Source organism: Apteryx rowi, unplaced genomic scaffold (genome assembly GCF_003343035.1).
Source record: "Apteryx rowi isolate R43461 unplaced genomic scaffold, aptRow1 scaffold_81, whole genome shotgun sequence".
NCBI classification, from domain to species: Eukaryota; Metazoa; Chordata; class Aves; order Apterygiformes; family Apterygidae; genus Apteryx; species Apteryx rowi.
The window spans coordinates 2,190,574-2,207,963 of NW_020451105.1; the positions used below are offsets into that span (position 1 = coordinate 2,190,574).

General features: G+C 37.7%; 1 protein-coding gene across 3 annotated transcripts in view; it reads left to right on the top strand.

Moving 5' to 3' along the window:
- Positions 1-2,916: 2,916 nt before the first annotated feature.
- Positions 2,917-17,390, top strand: part of ZDHHC13 (zinc finger DHHC-type containing 13) — a 39,202-nt gene continuing 24,728 nt past the window's right edge. For 2 of the 3 annotated variants that reach the window (XR_003257384.1, XM_026089329.1), the window contains exons 1-14: positions 2,917-2,952; positions 3,937-4,079; positions 4,498-4,620; positions 5,121-5,198; positions 6,402-6,546; positions 7,392-7,456; positions 8,031-8,193; positions 9,224-9,349; positions 9,647-9,780; positions 10,592-10,692; positions 13,391-13,518; positions 14,606-14,668; positions 15,141-15,234; positions 16,643-16,726. Coding sequence is in view for 2 of the 3 variants with exons in the window: in XM_026089329.1 (XP_025945114.1) it covers positions 2,926-2,952; positions 3,937-4,079; positions 4,498-4,620; positions 5,121-5,198; positions 6,402-6,546; positions 7,392-7,456; positions 8,031-8,193; positions 9,224-9,349; positions 9,647-9,780; positions 10,592-10,692; positions 13,391-13,518; positions 14,606-14,668; positions 15,141-15,234; positions 16,643-16,726 (1,474 nt within the window). In the remaining variant the exon portion in view is untranslated. Of the gene's footprint in view, positions 2,953-3,936; positions 4,080-4,497; positions 4,621-5,120; positions 5,199-6,401; positions 6,547-7,391; positions 7,457-8,030; positions 8,194-9,223; positions 9,350-9,646; positions 9,781-9,958; positions 9,987-10,591; positions 10,693-13,390; positions 13,519-14,605; positions 14,669-15,140; positions 15,235-16,642; positions 16,727-17,390 lie in introns of all 3 variants that reach the window. The other variant, XM_026089330.1, reaches the window with a different exon arrangement.

Consider the following 17,390-nt stretch of genomic DNA (forward strand, 5'->3'; position numbering starts at 1 on the left):
ATATATACATCATCCACAAGCTTTGCGGAAAGCACTATTCCCCCACCTTATTTTCGGATCTAATCATAAAAAGATTATAATACTGTTCAGTTCTGCCTCAATTTATCATTCAAAAGTAGTTAAGCAAAGCCTTTGTCTGAGGTTAGTTTGTCACTGTATGCTGCAAGATACTGATAAAAAAGTTAATGAAATCAGTAGCCACCGTATGTTCCAAAAGCCACTAATACATGGTATGTATTATTGTATATGTATTGCATATGTATTAAAAGCTAATATGTAGTTCTAAGTGGAAATTTGCCCATCTGTTCTTTGAGGGCTGAATCTTGTCTTCCGCTAGGAGTTTGGCTGTAGATTTCAACAAGATCAAAGATGGCTTCTTTTGTAAAGCTAGCTGTAGATGTAGTACAAGGAAAATACTAATTTTTCCTACTTCTGGAAGTTTTTTAATTAAAAAAATGCTAGAGATGAGGCTCACAGGTAACAAAGATTAAAACATATCAAATTGAAAATTGCCAGCGTACTACTGTAATTACTGCTGCCAGCTGTCATACTGTCTTATAATACAATACAATCAAGGGTTTTAAGGTTTATGAATAGTTTCAGATAATGCAAAAATCTTAACTTCTACCAAACTAACTTCTGTTTCAACAAATCCTAACCTCTAGCATGACAAACTCTCAAACTGAAAAACACAAACTCTTTTTCTTCTTCAGTTTTATTTTTGTGCTTCTGCATTTTGGGATCTATTACATACCAAAGTAATATAATGCCTACTAAAACTTGTTCCCTAAGCTTCCCCAGCAAGATTTCTGTATTCAAATTATATAAAACATTTTGTGCTACTGAACCAAATTAAAGCTCTCAATATTTTATCAAGTAGAGTTGCTTTGATATCTATTTATATAGCAGTTCTGCATATGGAAGGAAAATCTGTATTAACCTGACAACTGGAATTTGACCTTGCATTCATTCTGTAGCATCTTGATCATTAGCCAGACTTGCAGACCAGCAGAAACCACATTTGTCCTTTCAAAATAATGCTGGGAAAGCAAGCAGTAGTATATTTGGAATAAAGCAATCTTTCATAATGTACTGCAAGCAGCCTTCAATAGCCATACTCAGAAAAAATTTGTTCTGGACCAGTTCCAAATATTGCAGTGAAGGAAATCTTCTCTATTTGTTTGCATCAGGTTTCTAGATGTTTATCTATTTTTCTGTAACCATGGAGGACAGCAGACGCTGGCAGTATTCACAATTGCTTCCTCAAGGTACTAGCTTTAACTGAAAAATTCATAACCACATTTGCAGCTACAGCTAATTTAAACAACAGTGTTTCTTTCTTTGGTGATTTGAACATGTTATATGGTAGATAATTTTTGAAATCCTTTTTTTTAGCATGCAAAAATTAACAGGAATTTAAAAATCAAAAAGACTGAAAAATTATCTGACCAATTTTTCTCTGATAATGAAGAAAATGCTTACCTTTGTTCATTCAGCCAACTTTTAAGGGACCTAAACTATGCAATTCAGGGTATCCAGCATTAAATACAGAGCATGAATAAGAGCAAGACTTGAGAGAACACTTCACAACAAAGTGACTCAGCTTACACCTTTCCATGGTCGCTGAGGCAGACTCTTTGGTCAATGCAGGGGTGCATGCATGACAGGCATTTTGAGTCTTTCAGGATGGCTGATAACAGCTTCTTTTGGGTCATTTGCTGTGTATTGAGTTTCTAAACTGAAATGGTAGCTACTGTTCTAATGATAGATAGTGAAGGGAGTGCCATGACTATATAGGACAGGAACTACATTTTTTTTTTTTCTTAAAAATAGATGCGGGAAGCTACATGCAAAAACACGCCAAAGGAATGTTGTTAAGGTTACAACATCAAACTCTTGTGAATAAGAGGCTGCATTTATGGATGCTTGAATAACTCTTCTTCTGCCCCTTCTGTATGTGCATTATGGCAGAGGCTTCACTAAAATGTTCACTCTTCCTCCCCTACCCATAGATTTTACTTTAACCAGTGCATGGACAGTTATAAATGAGGCATTGATTTTTTTTTGAATGCGTTCATCATTCACTTAATTCTTTGGTAGCTTTTCATATGGTAATGCTTGCTTGTAATACTATCTAGTGTCAAAATGTTGGGAAGCTTTAGAATTGACTGGAAGTTCCTGTTGGCATTTTAAAATAGACTTGTCAGCATTTGAACTCTGCACTGGTTCCAAGTGTTTTCTTAGCTCCTGCTGTTGTAAAATGCAAAGTGGGCGGAGTGGATTATAACCTTGGTAAATACCTCTTAAGCAAGGTGTGGGGCTTGCTACATACAGGTCTAAGATCGTTTTTCATTGAACCTGTTTCCCATCAGCTGAGCCTCCAGGCCCCGGAGGGTTATGCAGACGGGAGTACGTCCCAGCTGCTGACGGCGGTCGGATCTTATGTAAAATGCACAGCACATATCCCATGACGTGCTTCCAGGCTACTGCCTGTGAAAAAAGGAGTTCCAGCCAGAAGCTGAGCATCTGCCGCGTACGCGAGCGGGAGAGGGCGGGAGGCAGGAGCCGCAGAGCCGCGGGAAGGCAGGGAGCCGTCCCGGCCTGGCGGGCGCGAGAGCGGCGGCGGCGGGCGAAGGGCCCGGGGCTCGCGCGGCCCTGCGCTCCTCTCCGCCGGGCCCCGCAGGGCTGTAACTTAACTCTTACAAAGGGCGGCACAGCGCCCGCCAGGGCCACGCGGGCCACCCGCGCCCTCGGGGCGCTTATTTTCCCGCCGCGGGTTGCTGCGGCGGAGCCTCCTCCGGCAGCCCCCGCCCCCGCTCCTCTGCTCGGCCGTGGCGCGGGGGGGACCCGCCCTCCGCGGGGCGCCGCCGCCGCCCGCTGCCGGGAGGCAGGAAGCGGCAGGGCCGGGAGCGGCGGGCGGCGAGGATGGCTGCCGGCGGCGGCGCCGCCGCGGTGAGGGCGGGCGGGGGCTGCCGGGGGCAGGAAGGGGCTGGGGAGGCAGCGGGGGGGGCGTTAACGGCCCCCGTGGCGCCCGTTAACGGCCGCCGCCGGCCGTTGGCCGCGTTGGGGTCGCGCGCCGCGGCCGCCTCGCCTCCGCTCGCCTCCGCTCGCCCCCGCGGAGGGCGGCCGGCTGCGGCAGGAGGGTTTTGCTGCGCCTCGGGGCGATGCCGAGGGCGGTGGGAGCGAGGGTGAGGGGCGGAGAAAGACCTGCCGCTCGGGCCGAGGCCGCGCACGCTGCCTGCGGGGAGGCGTTTGCCTCCCCTCGCTTGTAGCTGGCTTCACCGGGGCGGGTTTGGGGTGTTCGCCTCGTGAAAGCTCGCTTAACGTCGCCGTTTTAGCTTAGCGCGTGGTAAAACGTGGCGGTTATGGGGGTGGTCTGAGTGTCCTTTTTCTGACGATCACGTGTTTCGCGTTGCCCGCCGGGCCGGGCCGCGGGGCTCGGTCGGGCGCCCCGGGTACGCGGCGACTCCCAGCAGCGGTATCTGACAGCCAGGCGGTGTCACGTCCTCTGCGGCACGCTCGTTTCCTGGTACCTTGCAGCTGGTTTTTAGACGTGTGCCTTTGTCCACGCGACTTTCCAGTTCTGTTCTATTAAGAAAACATATTTAGGGATATAGGTTGTCTTTTTTTTTCCTGTAGAAACGTTGTTATGGATAAGCAATTTGTTTACAGTAAAGGTGTTCTGTTTGAAGCTAATTTTACAGTGTGTGCAGTGCCTTTGTAATGTGGTCTAGTCACATTTAACCATCTTTGTGTGCTCCTGCAACCTTCTGCTAAGCAAAGGCGTCTCTTGTCAGGTGGTTCTAGGTTTTTAACTGTGTTTTAAATTCAATTCCTTATTTGTATTAATGCAGCTTTACAAGTATAGTGCGTGTTCCTCATAAAGAGAAAGATATGTTGTCTAGTAGATGAATAAAGTTTGTTCATAACCAACAGTGTGAAAACCATTGCCACGGGCCTCATCGACCGCTTACGTGCAGCTGTCACCCTATCCACAGTGATAAAGATCTATCAGCTCTATCAGGACCATATCCATTTGTTGAGGACCCTTGTACCTGTGATATTGTCAAGGCTACGCAGTAAGTATATGTTGGTATATGTTCTCTGTGTGCAAAATGTTGAAATACATGGGTGTTTCAAACAGTGTAAGCCATTTTTGATATTTTTGTGAAGAAAAATTTTACTGCTCCGTGTTCTCTCTTTAGTGAAAGTTGAAAATCACTGTAAGATACTACTGGAAATATTTTTAATCATAAACAACATGCAGTCAGGTATATCTCAATCCAGTTTGTTGTGTGAGGTAAAAAATTCTATATATCAGGGCTCAGCTCAGATCTTTTTGCAAGACTTCCATTGAATGTGATGTGGAATTTTGCTCAAGTAGGAACTGCTGGATGAGGCTTACTGAGGTTTCCTTAAGTATGTGATACCCTCTGTTGGAGGATTTTTTTAACAACTGAATTATAAGTAAATCAATTTATTTTTTTCTTATTTAAGGTATGGATTACTAGAGCGATGCAAAGAACTGGTAGAAGCAGGATATGATGTTCGGCAACCAGACAAAGAAAATGTGACTCTTCTTCACTGGGCAGCGATAAACAACAGGCAGGAGCTGGTTAGGCAAGTGCCGAGTCCTTGTGAAAACAATTGCATAGTTAGAAAAAACAGCACAAGTATTCTGCTACTCTTAATTATGGTCACTATTTTAATTGCGTTTTAGAACAAATGGGATATGCTGCTTCAGAAGAAAAAGATAAAATTCAAATTGTAGCCTGATTACCTTTGTGAAGATGTCACTGAAATGTGAAGTTACCACTATTCATTTTCTGTGTGTGTGAAGTTGTGCAGTGGATAAAATAATTAGGTTTTCTTCTTTGTTTTTTTTTGTTTTGTTTAATAAAGATTGAAGCTGATGTTATAGGTGCCTTGCTAGTTACTACTTTTTGTTTTCTTAGTTAAACATTTTCTCAGAACACCATCTTTTACTGCAAAATATTCTTGTAGATTTGCTTCTTTAGTGAAAGTTTCTTGATTACAATTTATTTACTTCTAGAGCTGTGTTATCCTTAGTATAATGTTTTATTATGACTCTTATTAATCTTGTTTTGTTGCTGTTACAGGTTTTATATTTCCAAAGGTGCAATAGTGGATCAGCTAGGTGGAGATTTGAATTCAACTCCACTTCACTGGGCCATTAGGTATGCTGCTTACAATTGTCAGTTGTAAATTTGTTAGTATGATCTGTTACAGTATCGTTTTGTGTAGCCCAGTAGTTGTCATCTTAAATCAAATTCAGTTTTGTGTTGCTTAGTTTTCATGCCCATAATAATGCTGAAATCTGTTCTTTGATACCTGGAAACTTTGCAGGCCACAAAGTTGTGTTATACAGCTAATCTATGTATTTTGGTCACTTTGACTCACATTTTAAGCAATACTATTCAGCATTTGTCTCTTAAGTCCTGCCTTACTGGGCAAAAAAGAACTCAGGTGTGTTAGTTCACTTTTGATACTTATTTGGTACTTTTGATGCTTATTAGGGCATAGTTTAGATGTGAAAATATCGTGGTCAAGGTTCCTCTCAGACTTCAGGATGTCTAACTAATATGCTTTCATATTCTTATGCTTCTCTACTAGATTGAGTTGGTGTGCTGTTATAAGACTCGGCACTGACAATCCTGAACCTTAAAGTGCTAGCATGTGGTAGCAGAACAAGTGTAAGATATTTTGTTGCTCAGTAGCACATAGATATTTTTGGCCTTCTGCCCTGGTGATGTTGGCTTTTCTTCTTGGACTATGTATAGCAGCCGCCATAAATATGCAGTATCTCTTTCTGAGTAATAGTAGCTACTGGAGCTTGGGTATATTTAATGTCTCTTTTGACCTGCCCTTCTACATGTGTGTGTGTAGACTATCTGTCCAGCATGATATAATTTTAAACCCTATATATAGTTTTGGTTTCTAGGACATGACTTGAGTAAAATGATCAGAAGAACAAAATAATGTTTGTCTGGGAAATATTAGCTGGAAATAATGATTCTCCAATAATTTTTTGAGTGCAAATTCTCATGTTGGAAGAACAGTGGTTTCTCTGGGCTACCTTAGTCTACAGCAGAACAAAGTTAGATACTTCTCCTAAGAAAGAATACTCACAGGAGAAATTACTGCCACTGACCACTGTATTCTAAATTACTATATTGCCTCAGATTGAATTACGGATGTATGTGTGCCCTAGGGTAAACCTTTAGTTTTAAAAAAGTAATTTTCTGGATAAAAATACAAGATTCTGAAGGGAAAAAAAATTTTTTTTAAGTGTATCTAAGAGAATTGTTATGGCAATGCTTTCATTGAGATTTCCAGCTTTTTTTGTCATCTTTATGGTTTCATTTCTTATATCTTTACAGGCAAGGACACCTACCTACGGTCATATTATTGTTGAAATGTGGAGCAGATCCCAGTCTTATTGATGGGGAAGGATTCAGTAGCATTCATTTAGCAGTGCTGTTTCAACACATGCCTATTATAGCTTACCTCATATCAAAAGGCCAGGTACGTTGCTGATGTCCCAAGCATAGTTTTCTACTTAAGAGCAGTTGCTTATGTATTGCAGATACAGAGTTTGTTTTCTTTTCTAGATGACAAAAGATATTTGGCAAGTATTTCCCTATATCATAAGTTCAGAGATCCTTAATCTTCTTTATTCTTTCCAGTCTTTTTGTCATCCCTGTACAATTCACAATGTCTGAGCACAACTGCTAATGCTGTGCAGATTTGTTGTGCAGTATAAATAACTGGCTTTTAAACCTGATAACAAATAGCAGTATATGAAATATAGACACCATGGATTATTTACTGTTTGATTACAAATTCATAACTAGAAATCCATGCAATTGTCCACTAGCTGAAGCTTGCAGAATAGATGATCAGACTAGATCTGAGTATTTTTTTTTTATGGGAAATTTCTGGTTTTGCTTATTTTATGTTACATCCACTGTAGTTAATATTTGCTTAGGTTGCATCTGAAGTAAGAACTAATAAGTATAACATTTGCTAAAAAATGCTTTCTAAAGTGCCTTCTACTGGTAGCACTTTTGAGCAGAAAAGGAAAAGAAATCTGGTTAACATGGTTCCCTTAAATATCCTTAGTGGAACCTCTGAGTATCTTCTGAAGGGAATGGCATGCAAGACCCAGGGAAGGCAAAAAATTTTTGAGTGCTGGTTTCTTGGATGGCTTAACACAGTTTCTTTCCCTACTTCAGTGAAGCTAAACCAGTTATGTTGTTGAGAGTCTGACCATGTGTCTTTGTTTCCTGAAATCACTATTAATCACTTGTTTGTTTTTATTTTTATATATATATATATATATATATATACACACACACACGCACATCTAGAATGTAGATAAAACAGACTTCAGTGGACAAACGCCTCTAATGATATCAGCACAAAAAGTGATTGGGTAAGTAGTGGATAACTTAAAAAGAATCTGTCTTATTGTACCCAGAGATTAATTTTTTTTTTTTCTCTGAAGACTTTTTGTTAAACTGACATTTCTTTCCCTTTAGTCATACTAAAATATGCAGAATTTTAGAGATTAGGAAATGTGAAGCAGCTAATTGGATAAAGCAAAGAAAGACAAAAAACGTTAAATAAAAGTTTAGGTTTACAGCTGGAACACCTGCAGCATAATTCCGCTTTTCCAGAAGTGAAAATAAATGGAGGTGGTCACAGTAAAGTGCATTATAATAAAGGAGAGCTGTAAGTTTACACACAGTGTTGTAGAAAGTTACAAACTGCGTGAATACCTCTTATCTGTTAAAATAATGAGATAGCATAGTGTAGAGAAAAACCTTCAGGCAGGTCCTGATTTCAGAACTTGGATATACTGTTGATGAGCTTGTTCTGAGAGAAGGAGTTTTGTATCTGCAGTTATTTCAGATTGGAACAATTCTCTTTTTCTTATAACATTTTTAAAAACTTCATCTCCAGTACATATTATCATCTATTAACTTTTATACTTCATTTTCATCTAGACCAGAACCCACGAGGTTTCTCTTAAAGTTTAACCCTTCTCTCAATGCTGTAGACAACATTCTAAAGAATACTGCATTGCATTGGGCAATTACATCAGGAAATGTAAGTGCTGTGGATCTGTTACTGGAAGCTGGTGCTAGCATGGACATAAAAAATGTCAAGGTACAGTTTCTTTCATGGTATTTCGTCACATGTGACATGAATTTATAAAGTTTATTTGAAGCTTAGCTTTCTTCTTCTTAGTTTCTCCTTAGTTTTCCTCCTCATCTTGATGTCCTTTGGAACAGGGTGGGTGACTAAGAACTGGTATTCTTACTTTTTAACAAAAGGAGTTAGAACTTTTCTTGTGTGTAGTACAAAAGATGAATACAGACACTGTCTGCAACATTTACTTAATGAACAGTCGAGCCTTTTAATCACTGTGGACATAATCAGTGTTTCCTTCTCAGATTCTTCTTTTTTAAGTCAGCTTTTACTTATCTTAAAAGATTGTTGTGAGGAGTAATTACTTAGGCCAGAATTTTCAAGAATAACAGTGTCCGGGTGTCCAGTGGGACTATTAAAGATTTTGATTATTAGAGGAAAACATCCACCTCTTTTCAAAGTGTTTGACAGTGGCTGTTTATACATTCAGAAGTGCTAGTAGCATATATAAGTCTTAGTCCTAATATTTGTTAAAAGTGGTAGTGAAAAGTATAAATATTGAAACCCTGTTGATTGATAATACTGTGTAGATATGCAAGTAAAATATAGTTTATTCAGGATTTCTGGATTAAGCTGTGCACCTTCTCCATCTGCTGCTTACTCATGTGTGACTTAGAATATTGGTATTTATTTTTAAAAAGTTAACATAAACAAGAAACCTTTCCTTTCAATGGGTATGTAATGTTCTAGCAGCCAGGTTAGCGTTTCAGGTATTTGGAGACAATCCAATAGATAATTTGGAGAAATGTGATCTGATTGTGTGTATCTGTTCTTTGGCATTGCAAAGCAGCGAGTGAAGTGTATTAAAACTCTGAATTTAGCCTACACTTGGCTTAAAAAAAAGGCGGGGGGGAGGGAGGGTATGGGGGGGAAGGCAACCACCAAGTTATTCTTGTTTTAACTATATTTATTTCTTGCTGCTGTTACAAAGGTAAATATTTGTGTGTTAAATACATAAAGAAATAAGCATTTGTTTTTGTTGTTCAAGGGAGAGACACCGCTTGACCTTGCTCGTGAAACTCAAAATCGCTTAATTGTTTATATGCTAACTGAGGAAGAAAGAATGAGAAGCAGAAAAAATTGCAGATTACTGAGAATAGTAGAGAAATATGAGGTAATTTTGTGAGAAAAAACTAATAGAAATAAAGCTACAGCATTGTGTGTTTAGAATAATATATAACTTGTGTAACAGCAAGGCCCTCTAAGGTTTTCAAAATTGGGCACGTAAAAATCAAATAATCTGTAAGCACTTAGGTGTGGGGCATCTGTGTGTCTGTGTAATGGTTTGTTATGTTACTTGTGTTTTCTAGCTTGGGTCTCTCAGTAGCATTCATTGTTATATTACCTGAATATTTTTGAAGTAAATCTTGCTTGAATATTTTGTCATTTTTAACAATATTCATTTTAATAGCTTTTCCTGCTGTTGGCATCTTCCTTGACATTGATGTGGGCCATAGGATATGTAATGGACTTAAGTTCTGATTCTTGGCTTTTGAAAGGAAGTCTGCTTCTCTTGATACTGTTTGGAATGACTCTGTTTGTGAGGTTTGTGAATTTTTCTCTCTATATGTGCATTTATTTGTCATGGATGCCATATATGGTATCTGAAGTATTCTTTTCAATTTCACTTAGTCTGTAAAATAATTCTTGAAAAATAGTTGCTACTTCTGTGAAGGATTAAAAAAATATATATATATATATATATTTTTTTTTTTTTTTTCAGAATGATGATAGAAGCCAAATGCTTTCAGGTGTGTGAAACAATAGTTTATCACTGCTGAAAATTTGAGGAAAACAAGTCTTTTTAAGCAGACTGTTAACTAATTTTTAGGTTAAAGAGATTGTTACTGAAGGTCTGCACCTGGTGCACACTGAGATATCTATTCACAGTGTTTAGAAGTGTGCTTTATCTCAACTTTTTCCTCTTCATTTGTGACACAGGATGAGTTTTTAATGAACCATTCCCTCTCCCTCTGTTCCCCAGACCTCCCAGACCTCCCAGCATTATCCCAAGCTATTTTTCAGGTTTCCTGCTTTCTTCAACAGTTACCATAACAGTATCCATTGAAATGACAATACTATCTGTGTGCAAATAAAGAGAGATTGTGTTTTTCACACACTACTACATAAATTCTGATATTTAATGTTAGACTGGAACAGAGCACTCTTCAGTTTATTTTTGCTTTGTTATCCCTGTACCCATTTGGCTAAAGAATCCATTTGAGCAGCAGTTTTTAATTGCTTAAAGGTATCCTGAGTAAAGTTTTTAAAATAACAAAACTGACAAATTTGTTTTCTATGGAGTTGTTTTAAATAAAATCTACTTTTCTTTTTTTTTCTTTTAATATTCTTTCAGGCGATTTGTGGGGCTCAGGAATCGAAGGTATCTTCCTACAGCATTTATGCTAAGTTCCGTTTTTTGGATGTCTGTGACCTGGTTTGTCTGGTTCCTGCCTGATATCCTTTATACTTGGGGAACACAATAGGACTCTACTTACAGCTCCTAATAAACCTAAGCCCAGTCATACAAATAGTAATTAACAGTCCCAGATAATTCCATAGGACTACTAAAATCTGGTAAGATCGGTTTACTTTATTGGGCAGGGGTTAAATAATTTTGAGTTATTAAAGTTAAAGGACTAAATATATATGCTTTCTTTTATCTTTAGGATACATTTGTATACTACTGTGAACTATTTCTTCTGTAACTGGAATTTTGTATTGACAGTTTGCTTAAATCTGAGGCCCAGAAATCAAATTCTGTGTTATATGCCACAGTCTCAATGTGACTCCATAATCTTCCTCATCGAGACTCTGATCCAGTAATGTATTTTGGCACATAGTAAAGCTCACTTTTGGAGCATGCATGCATTAATAGCAATTTTAAAAGCATCTCTAGTTCTAAAATGACAAGGATTCAACAGGTGATGGTATTCCTGCTTTTGGTTTTAAAAAAGCAAGCTTTTGTGTCCCCCTCTCTCCCCCCCCCCCCCCCCCAAATAGATTTTCCAGGCTCCTGTCATATTCAGAGGTTATGCTGCATCCTCAGTATACAGTGCACTTTCTTTGAAGAGGCTTTGGACTGATGAGTACAGCAATGTTTATTCAATAGTCTGCATTTAGTTTTCTTACTTTTCTGTGCTCTGCTTTTTTGACGCACACAGGCCATTTATTTATTGATTAGTTCTGTGAAAAGCTCCATTAAAAAGATCTTAGGAAGATACTTAAAACTGAAAATAATGTTGTATTAAACCAGCTATAAGATGTTCTTACACTAAGTAGCGTTTCACTTTTAATTACTTCATTCTTTAAATGGCATTATCTTTCATACTGTTTCTAATTAGATCTCTTTAATACAATTATCAGGATTAATTTCACTGAACTCATTAAAGAGTATTCTGGTTGGAGATACATGCATATGCTTGTCTGAACAGAAAGCATATTATTCAGTGTTGCATTGTGGAGCTTTAAGATTTTTCTCAGTATCATCTGAGTTAGAAGGTGGGGGGAAAAACCTCTCCAATCTAGCAGGTTTGAATAAGACACTCTGCTGAAGATGGTGAGCATAATGATGCTCTTGAAAGTCTAACTATAGCTGGATAACATGGACAAGCAGAGAGTTTTCCTTCTCACTGTCTAACCTTTTTTCTCATATGTGTATTTTCCCTATGGAACTGCCCACAGATCTGAATGTCAGAAAAGTGTTAAATATTTTATTTGCCCATATTTGTATGTCAAACTATTCCCCTAGACTGACTGAAAAAGTCCAGCTATCCTAATTCAGGGCTACTCTCAGATCTGAAAAACAATAAAAGTGCAAATAGACCGGCAATATCCATAGGAAATGAACCATCATCTTGGCTTACAAAAGTGCACCCTGCAATTGCATTGTAACCAAACGCAACTGTAAGACTGAAAGTGTACATTGCCAGTATTTCATAGTTTATCTTCTTGATTTTTTTAATTAGAACTACTTTGCTGTATTTTTAGTTTGTAAGACAAAACAACCTTGATGTTTTGTACTTGATTTTAAGAGTTAGTCACACTATCCTGACTCTATGAATAGTGGAGAGCCAGCTGAGATGGAATCCATGCTTGGGCACTCTGCTCCCTAGGGGCTTCATTGCCTGTTTTTTAGGAGCACGAGCTCTCAAGTTAGAAGGTTAAAGTTAATAGTATGCAGTTTGTCACACTCCACATTCCTCTGTTGCTGTATGGAGAACATTAATCTTGACATGGTTTCCTCCCCCTTTCACCAGATTTACAAGTGTCTTTATTTCATAGTTTGAGAGTTCTGTTTCTGGTGACTGTATATCCTCATTGTATGTAATAGTATTTTGTTGGCTAGAGAAGTTGCATCAAATAACTATATATTAAAAGTGCTCAATTTAAATCTACTTCTCTGAAGTTTATATGATATGAATTCCCTCTATATTCTGTAATTAAAACAGTAAGTCACTGGGTAAAAGGAATGGGGAAGTACAAGAAAAAAAAAAAAGTCCATTTAGACCAATGATTTGTCAGTTCAAGGTCTTGGTATATTTGTGAGGTAAAAAAGATTCCCAGTACCTGTCCCATTCACTTCGGAAGTGTTTAGCAGTGTGTGCTTGCTTTTTGAGTGAAAAAAGTTTCCAAGATAACTGAAGTCACATTTTTCTATTGGAATTTACTCAGTTGTTTTAGTTGAAAAAAATTAATAGAGGATAAGACTCAGAAAACTGCCAGAATATCAGAACCTGCTTTAAGTTTTTTGGTGTCTGTGCATCAGTCAAATCTCACAGCTTCTGGAATTTTAATAACTGTGTATGTCCCATTGGTATTATTTAAATAAGATAGCAAAACTTCAGAGGGAAAAACAAATGGTATTTATTTTATAGCTGTTATGTGTTGAAAGGTAAAAGTCTGCACCCGGCTAGTGAGGATGACAGCGAGCTTTATTGCAGTGCAGGCTTATATCAGTTGTAAAAGGCCTCTCTCCAAAGCTGAACTAGACAGAATATTCAACTTCTCTGACAGATGGTCTCTGAGGAACAGAGAAAATACTGCCATAAGAAAGTCATTCTTCTCCTTTTTGTGTATTGCTTGAAAAATATATTATTTGTCTACCAAATGGTGGTGATATTTGACATAAGCATGTGTTCCTTAATCTGAATACTGCGTGTAGCCGACACAATTTTCCAAATAACTGTTGTGTTCAGCGTAGTGGGTCTTCTTTATTATTTCTATAAGACTTGGAGAACTGATCCTGGATACATTAAGACTTCAGAAGAAGAAAAAAAAGAGGTAGGTAATTTCATATAACAAATGGAAGGGCTAACCTGTTACAACATGTGTGTGTTTTTGGTTGGTTGGTTTGTCTTCTTGTGTATCTTTGTTAAATCTGCAAGCAGTAAAATACTATTTTCTTTTAAGAGCTCTTAGCTCTGTCATCAAACAGCATAGATTGTAAATAATTTCTCCTATTGGTGCTTGTTTCCTTACCTTCTTCATCCTGCTGTTGTTTCCTTTCCTGCATCTTCTCATTGAAATGTGAGCCTCAGCTAAACATCATATAGACCCACACCACTGATGATGTCTGTGATATTAAATCAGGTAGAAATTCACTTAAACATGACTATTTTGAATGGTTTCCACTTCAGGTATCTAAACTTAGAGATACTCACAATTCTACAGTTCTTCATGGTCATAAGCTATACTAAGTGCTAGAAATGTTTTAAATTTTGTCAGATTCTTTGAAGTTGTGTACTGTGGTTTGATTTTTTTAAAACATGGTATTTCGTAGTTGTATTTCTACAGTGGCAAAAAGAATTCATGGCCAAGCAGTCAGTAGACAGCTTAATATTTGGTATAATGTAGGCATTCCCAACCCATGTATTATGAACAACATTCTGTTTGTGTTCTCTTTTTTGCTCTCCATGGGGTTGCATTTCTTCAGATTGGCAGGGAGAGTAAACTGAAATTTTATCTTGTTCAATATTGTTGCCACAGGACTAGTAACTATTGGCTATCTAGTACTGATAAAGGAATGCTAAATATAGCAGCTCTCCTCATCTCTTTGAAGTCCGTCTGACTGTATGCGAGATACCTTGTATCTTAATACCATCTCATTTTTAAGAACATTTCATTAACATTATTAATTTTGGCAACATAGAGCTATTTTTTGAAAATACTGCATGAATGAAATTGTATTAGTCTATGCCATGGTGTGTTTTTCATGAACCTTTTCTCTGTAAATAGCAAGTACTTTTCTTACTGGTGCTTGGCACTCGCAGTGCTTAACGTCTGCAAAAGGCCTAACTTTAAAAAGAAATCTTCATAGACACCCTGAAACTGTATTCTAAATGCCAGTGCAAACTACTTTGTCTTTCAGAACATTGTTGCTCTTGCAGAAGCAGGTTGCTTGGACTTTAGAACATTTTGCCCATCATGTCTTGTAAGTAAGGCTTTGATGTTTACATTTTTTTTTTTTTAACCTGGCTTTTACTCAATACAACAATTAAAAAAACCCTTTTTCTTCCTTTCTTGTCATGCAGGTGTTACATGTGTAGTTTGTTGTATTTTAGTTGATTTCTTTTTTTTTTTTCCTCAGAAGGTGACAAAAACAATGCCTTGAGACCCTTGGCCTCTGATCTTAATAAAACAGCTTTGTTATTTCCCTCTGCTTTTTGTTGTTGTAAAAATATGTACAGTTATCAACTATGTTCTGCATTGTAACAATTACTATATAATGGAAACCTGCAAAATATGGTGTCCAAAATATATTGCTTGTGCATTATTGTGCTATAGGGCTACTGCTCTAACAGCCCCCTCCCCTCCTTTTTTTTTTTTTTTTTAGGTGATGCTCAAAACTTTGAGCAAAATACATGTTTTTGCTATGACTATTCTTTTTGTTCCTGGTCTACTAGGTAAAGAAACCTTTGAGATCTATGCATTGCCTTGCCTGTGATTCCTGCGTAGCCAGATATGATCAGCATTCTCTATGGATTGGACAGTGCATAGGTCAGAATATTTTCTTTATCAAATTTGAAAATACCACGTGTTAAAAGAGTTGCAGAACTAGCATTTATCGCCTGAAAGAGGGCAAACCTAATATAAGAATACATAGTTGATATCGAAGGTTTCACTGGCAAGTATAGAGAGTAACTAGCCAGGTGGCACTGAGAAGGGCAGCTAAAATGATTAATGGGATGGAATGGTTGCCTTAAAAGTAGAGACTAGAAAACCTAGGACTCTTGAGTGAAGAAGGAAGAGGGGATATAACTGAGACTCTCAAAATTGTTGAAAGTGATAGTTAAAGTGAACATAAAACTGTTATTCACCATGCGTGTAATACTAGAACTAGGGGAGACTCAGATTAGAAATTGGTTTTAAAAGTGGCAAAGAAAGATATCTTTACATGGCAGGTGGTGAAATTTTGGAACTTGTTGCTGTAAGGATTTGTGGAAGCAGACACTATCAGAAGGTTCAGGAAGGGATAAAGCAAAATTTTGGACAACAGGTCCAAAAGCTAATACTAAAAGAATTAGACACGTAAGCACGCTCTGCCGCTCTGCAGCAGCCATGGCTGAGAGAATGAGTTGTAGAAAGTGACCAGGCTTGTTTGCGCTCCCTAATGTCGCCTATTTGCCACTGTTAGGGACAGTATACAGGAGCAGGTGGACCAGGGAGCTAGTAGGGCAGGGTTTTTGTTTTWAAAAAAAAAACAACATTCTTGTGCTCTTAGAGAAGCTCCTGCTTCCTTCCTGTATGTCTCATTGTTGGTGATGTTTGAGGTTCAAAGGCTAGAGCTTTAAAATTATAGCAACATATTTCTAACTTTTTTTTTTGCCAGTAAAGTCATTATTTTTGCACTATTAAATATTCAGTAACTTTCTTTGCAGTATTTATTTTTTACAAATTGGTGATACGTATTCCTATGTATTTTTTTCAAAACTTTGAGCAATTCTGGTTGTAATTCAAAGAAAAAGAACCATACATCTTCATATAACAGCTTTTCTGGCAGAAGTCTCTGTCTTTTTATATGTATGTTTGCAATTCTGAAGAAAACAGAGGTCAAACAATTAAATCGGAATAGATCAGATTTTTAAGTCATACAAGGCAACTGTAATATGCTTGAGAGCTGTGGTAGCATAATCAGTTCTTATCGAACTAAAACAATCAAAGGTATGTTCTGAAGAAGGGACAAATTCTGTTTGGCTTTATAAAGACTAGTTCTGTTGTGTAAATTGGGATGGGTAACAGGAGAAAGTTGAGAAGGAGACCAGCTTTGTCACCCTCCTTTTGAGGGTAGCAGAGGTGATCATGAGAACTGTTTCTGATTCTTCCTATTCTTATTAACTCTAGGAGAAATGCAAATACTGTTTAAAATAAAAAATGTTAACGTTTTCTTTTCCTTGCACCAATACAGGCATTGGCAACCATCATTATTACGTGTTGTTCCTGTTTTTCCTAACTATGACTGGTGTCTGGCTGCTTTATGGAACTCTTCTGTGTATGTATTCATGAATTTATTCTAATTTTGCTTTCAAGGAGCTGTATGTATGCTCTTTATTTTTCAATATTTCATTTCCATCAAGCATAATTATACCTTCACAATTGATACCAGATTTCAGCAGTGATGTTATCTTGTAGCTCTTTTAAATTAAAATATATCAGTGTATCTGAGTCTGATCAAACATCTGATTAATTTTGTATTGAGTAGAAACTTAAAAAATGCATTCTTTAAAGCTGTTGCCCTAGAAGGATGTCAGTTTTTGGTAAATGCAATATCAGAGAGGGTAGCCATTTGGAAGTCAGGATACCAATTCCAGTTTGAATACTCTTTCCTGCAATAGAAAATCAGTTTGTAAACATATTGTTGGAAAGACCTTATTTTATTGTTTGGAGATATCTGTTTTGAACTCTTGCAAAAAAAATTTTTTTTTAGCATAGTGAAAACTTTGAAAAGATGAGAGCTATACACTCATTAGTAAATCCAAAATGTTACCTTGTGAAATTCAAAAGTTTATTGGAAAAGAGGAGACCCCCTTGCAATGTAATTCCTGAGAATGAATTGACATATTGTCAACATTTTAAATCAAAAACAGAGGGAGCTTGTTATATTTTATGTTCATTCACGTTATTTTGAAATGAGTCAATACTTGGCGTAGAGTGAA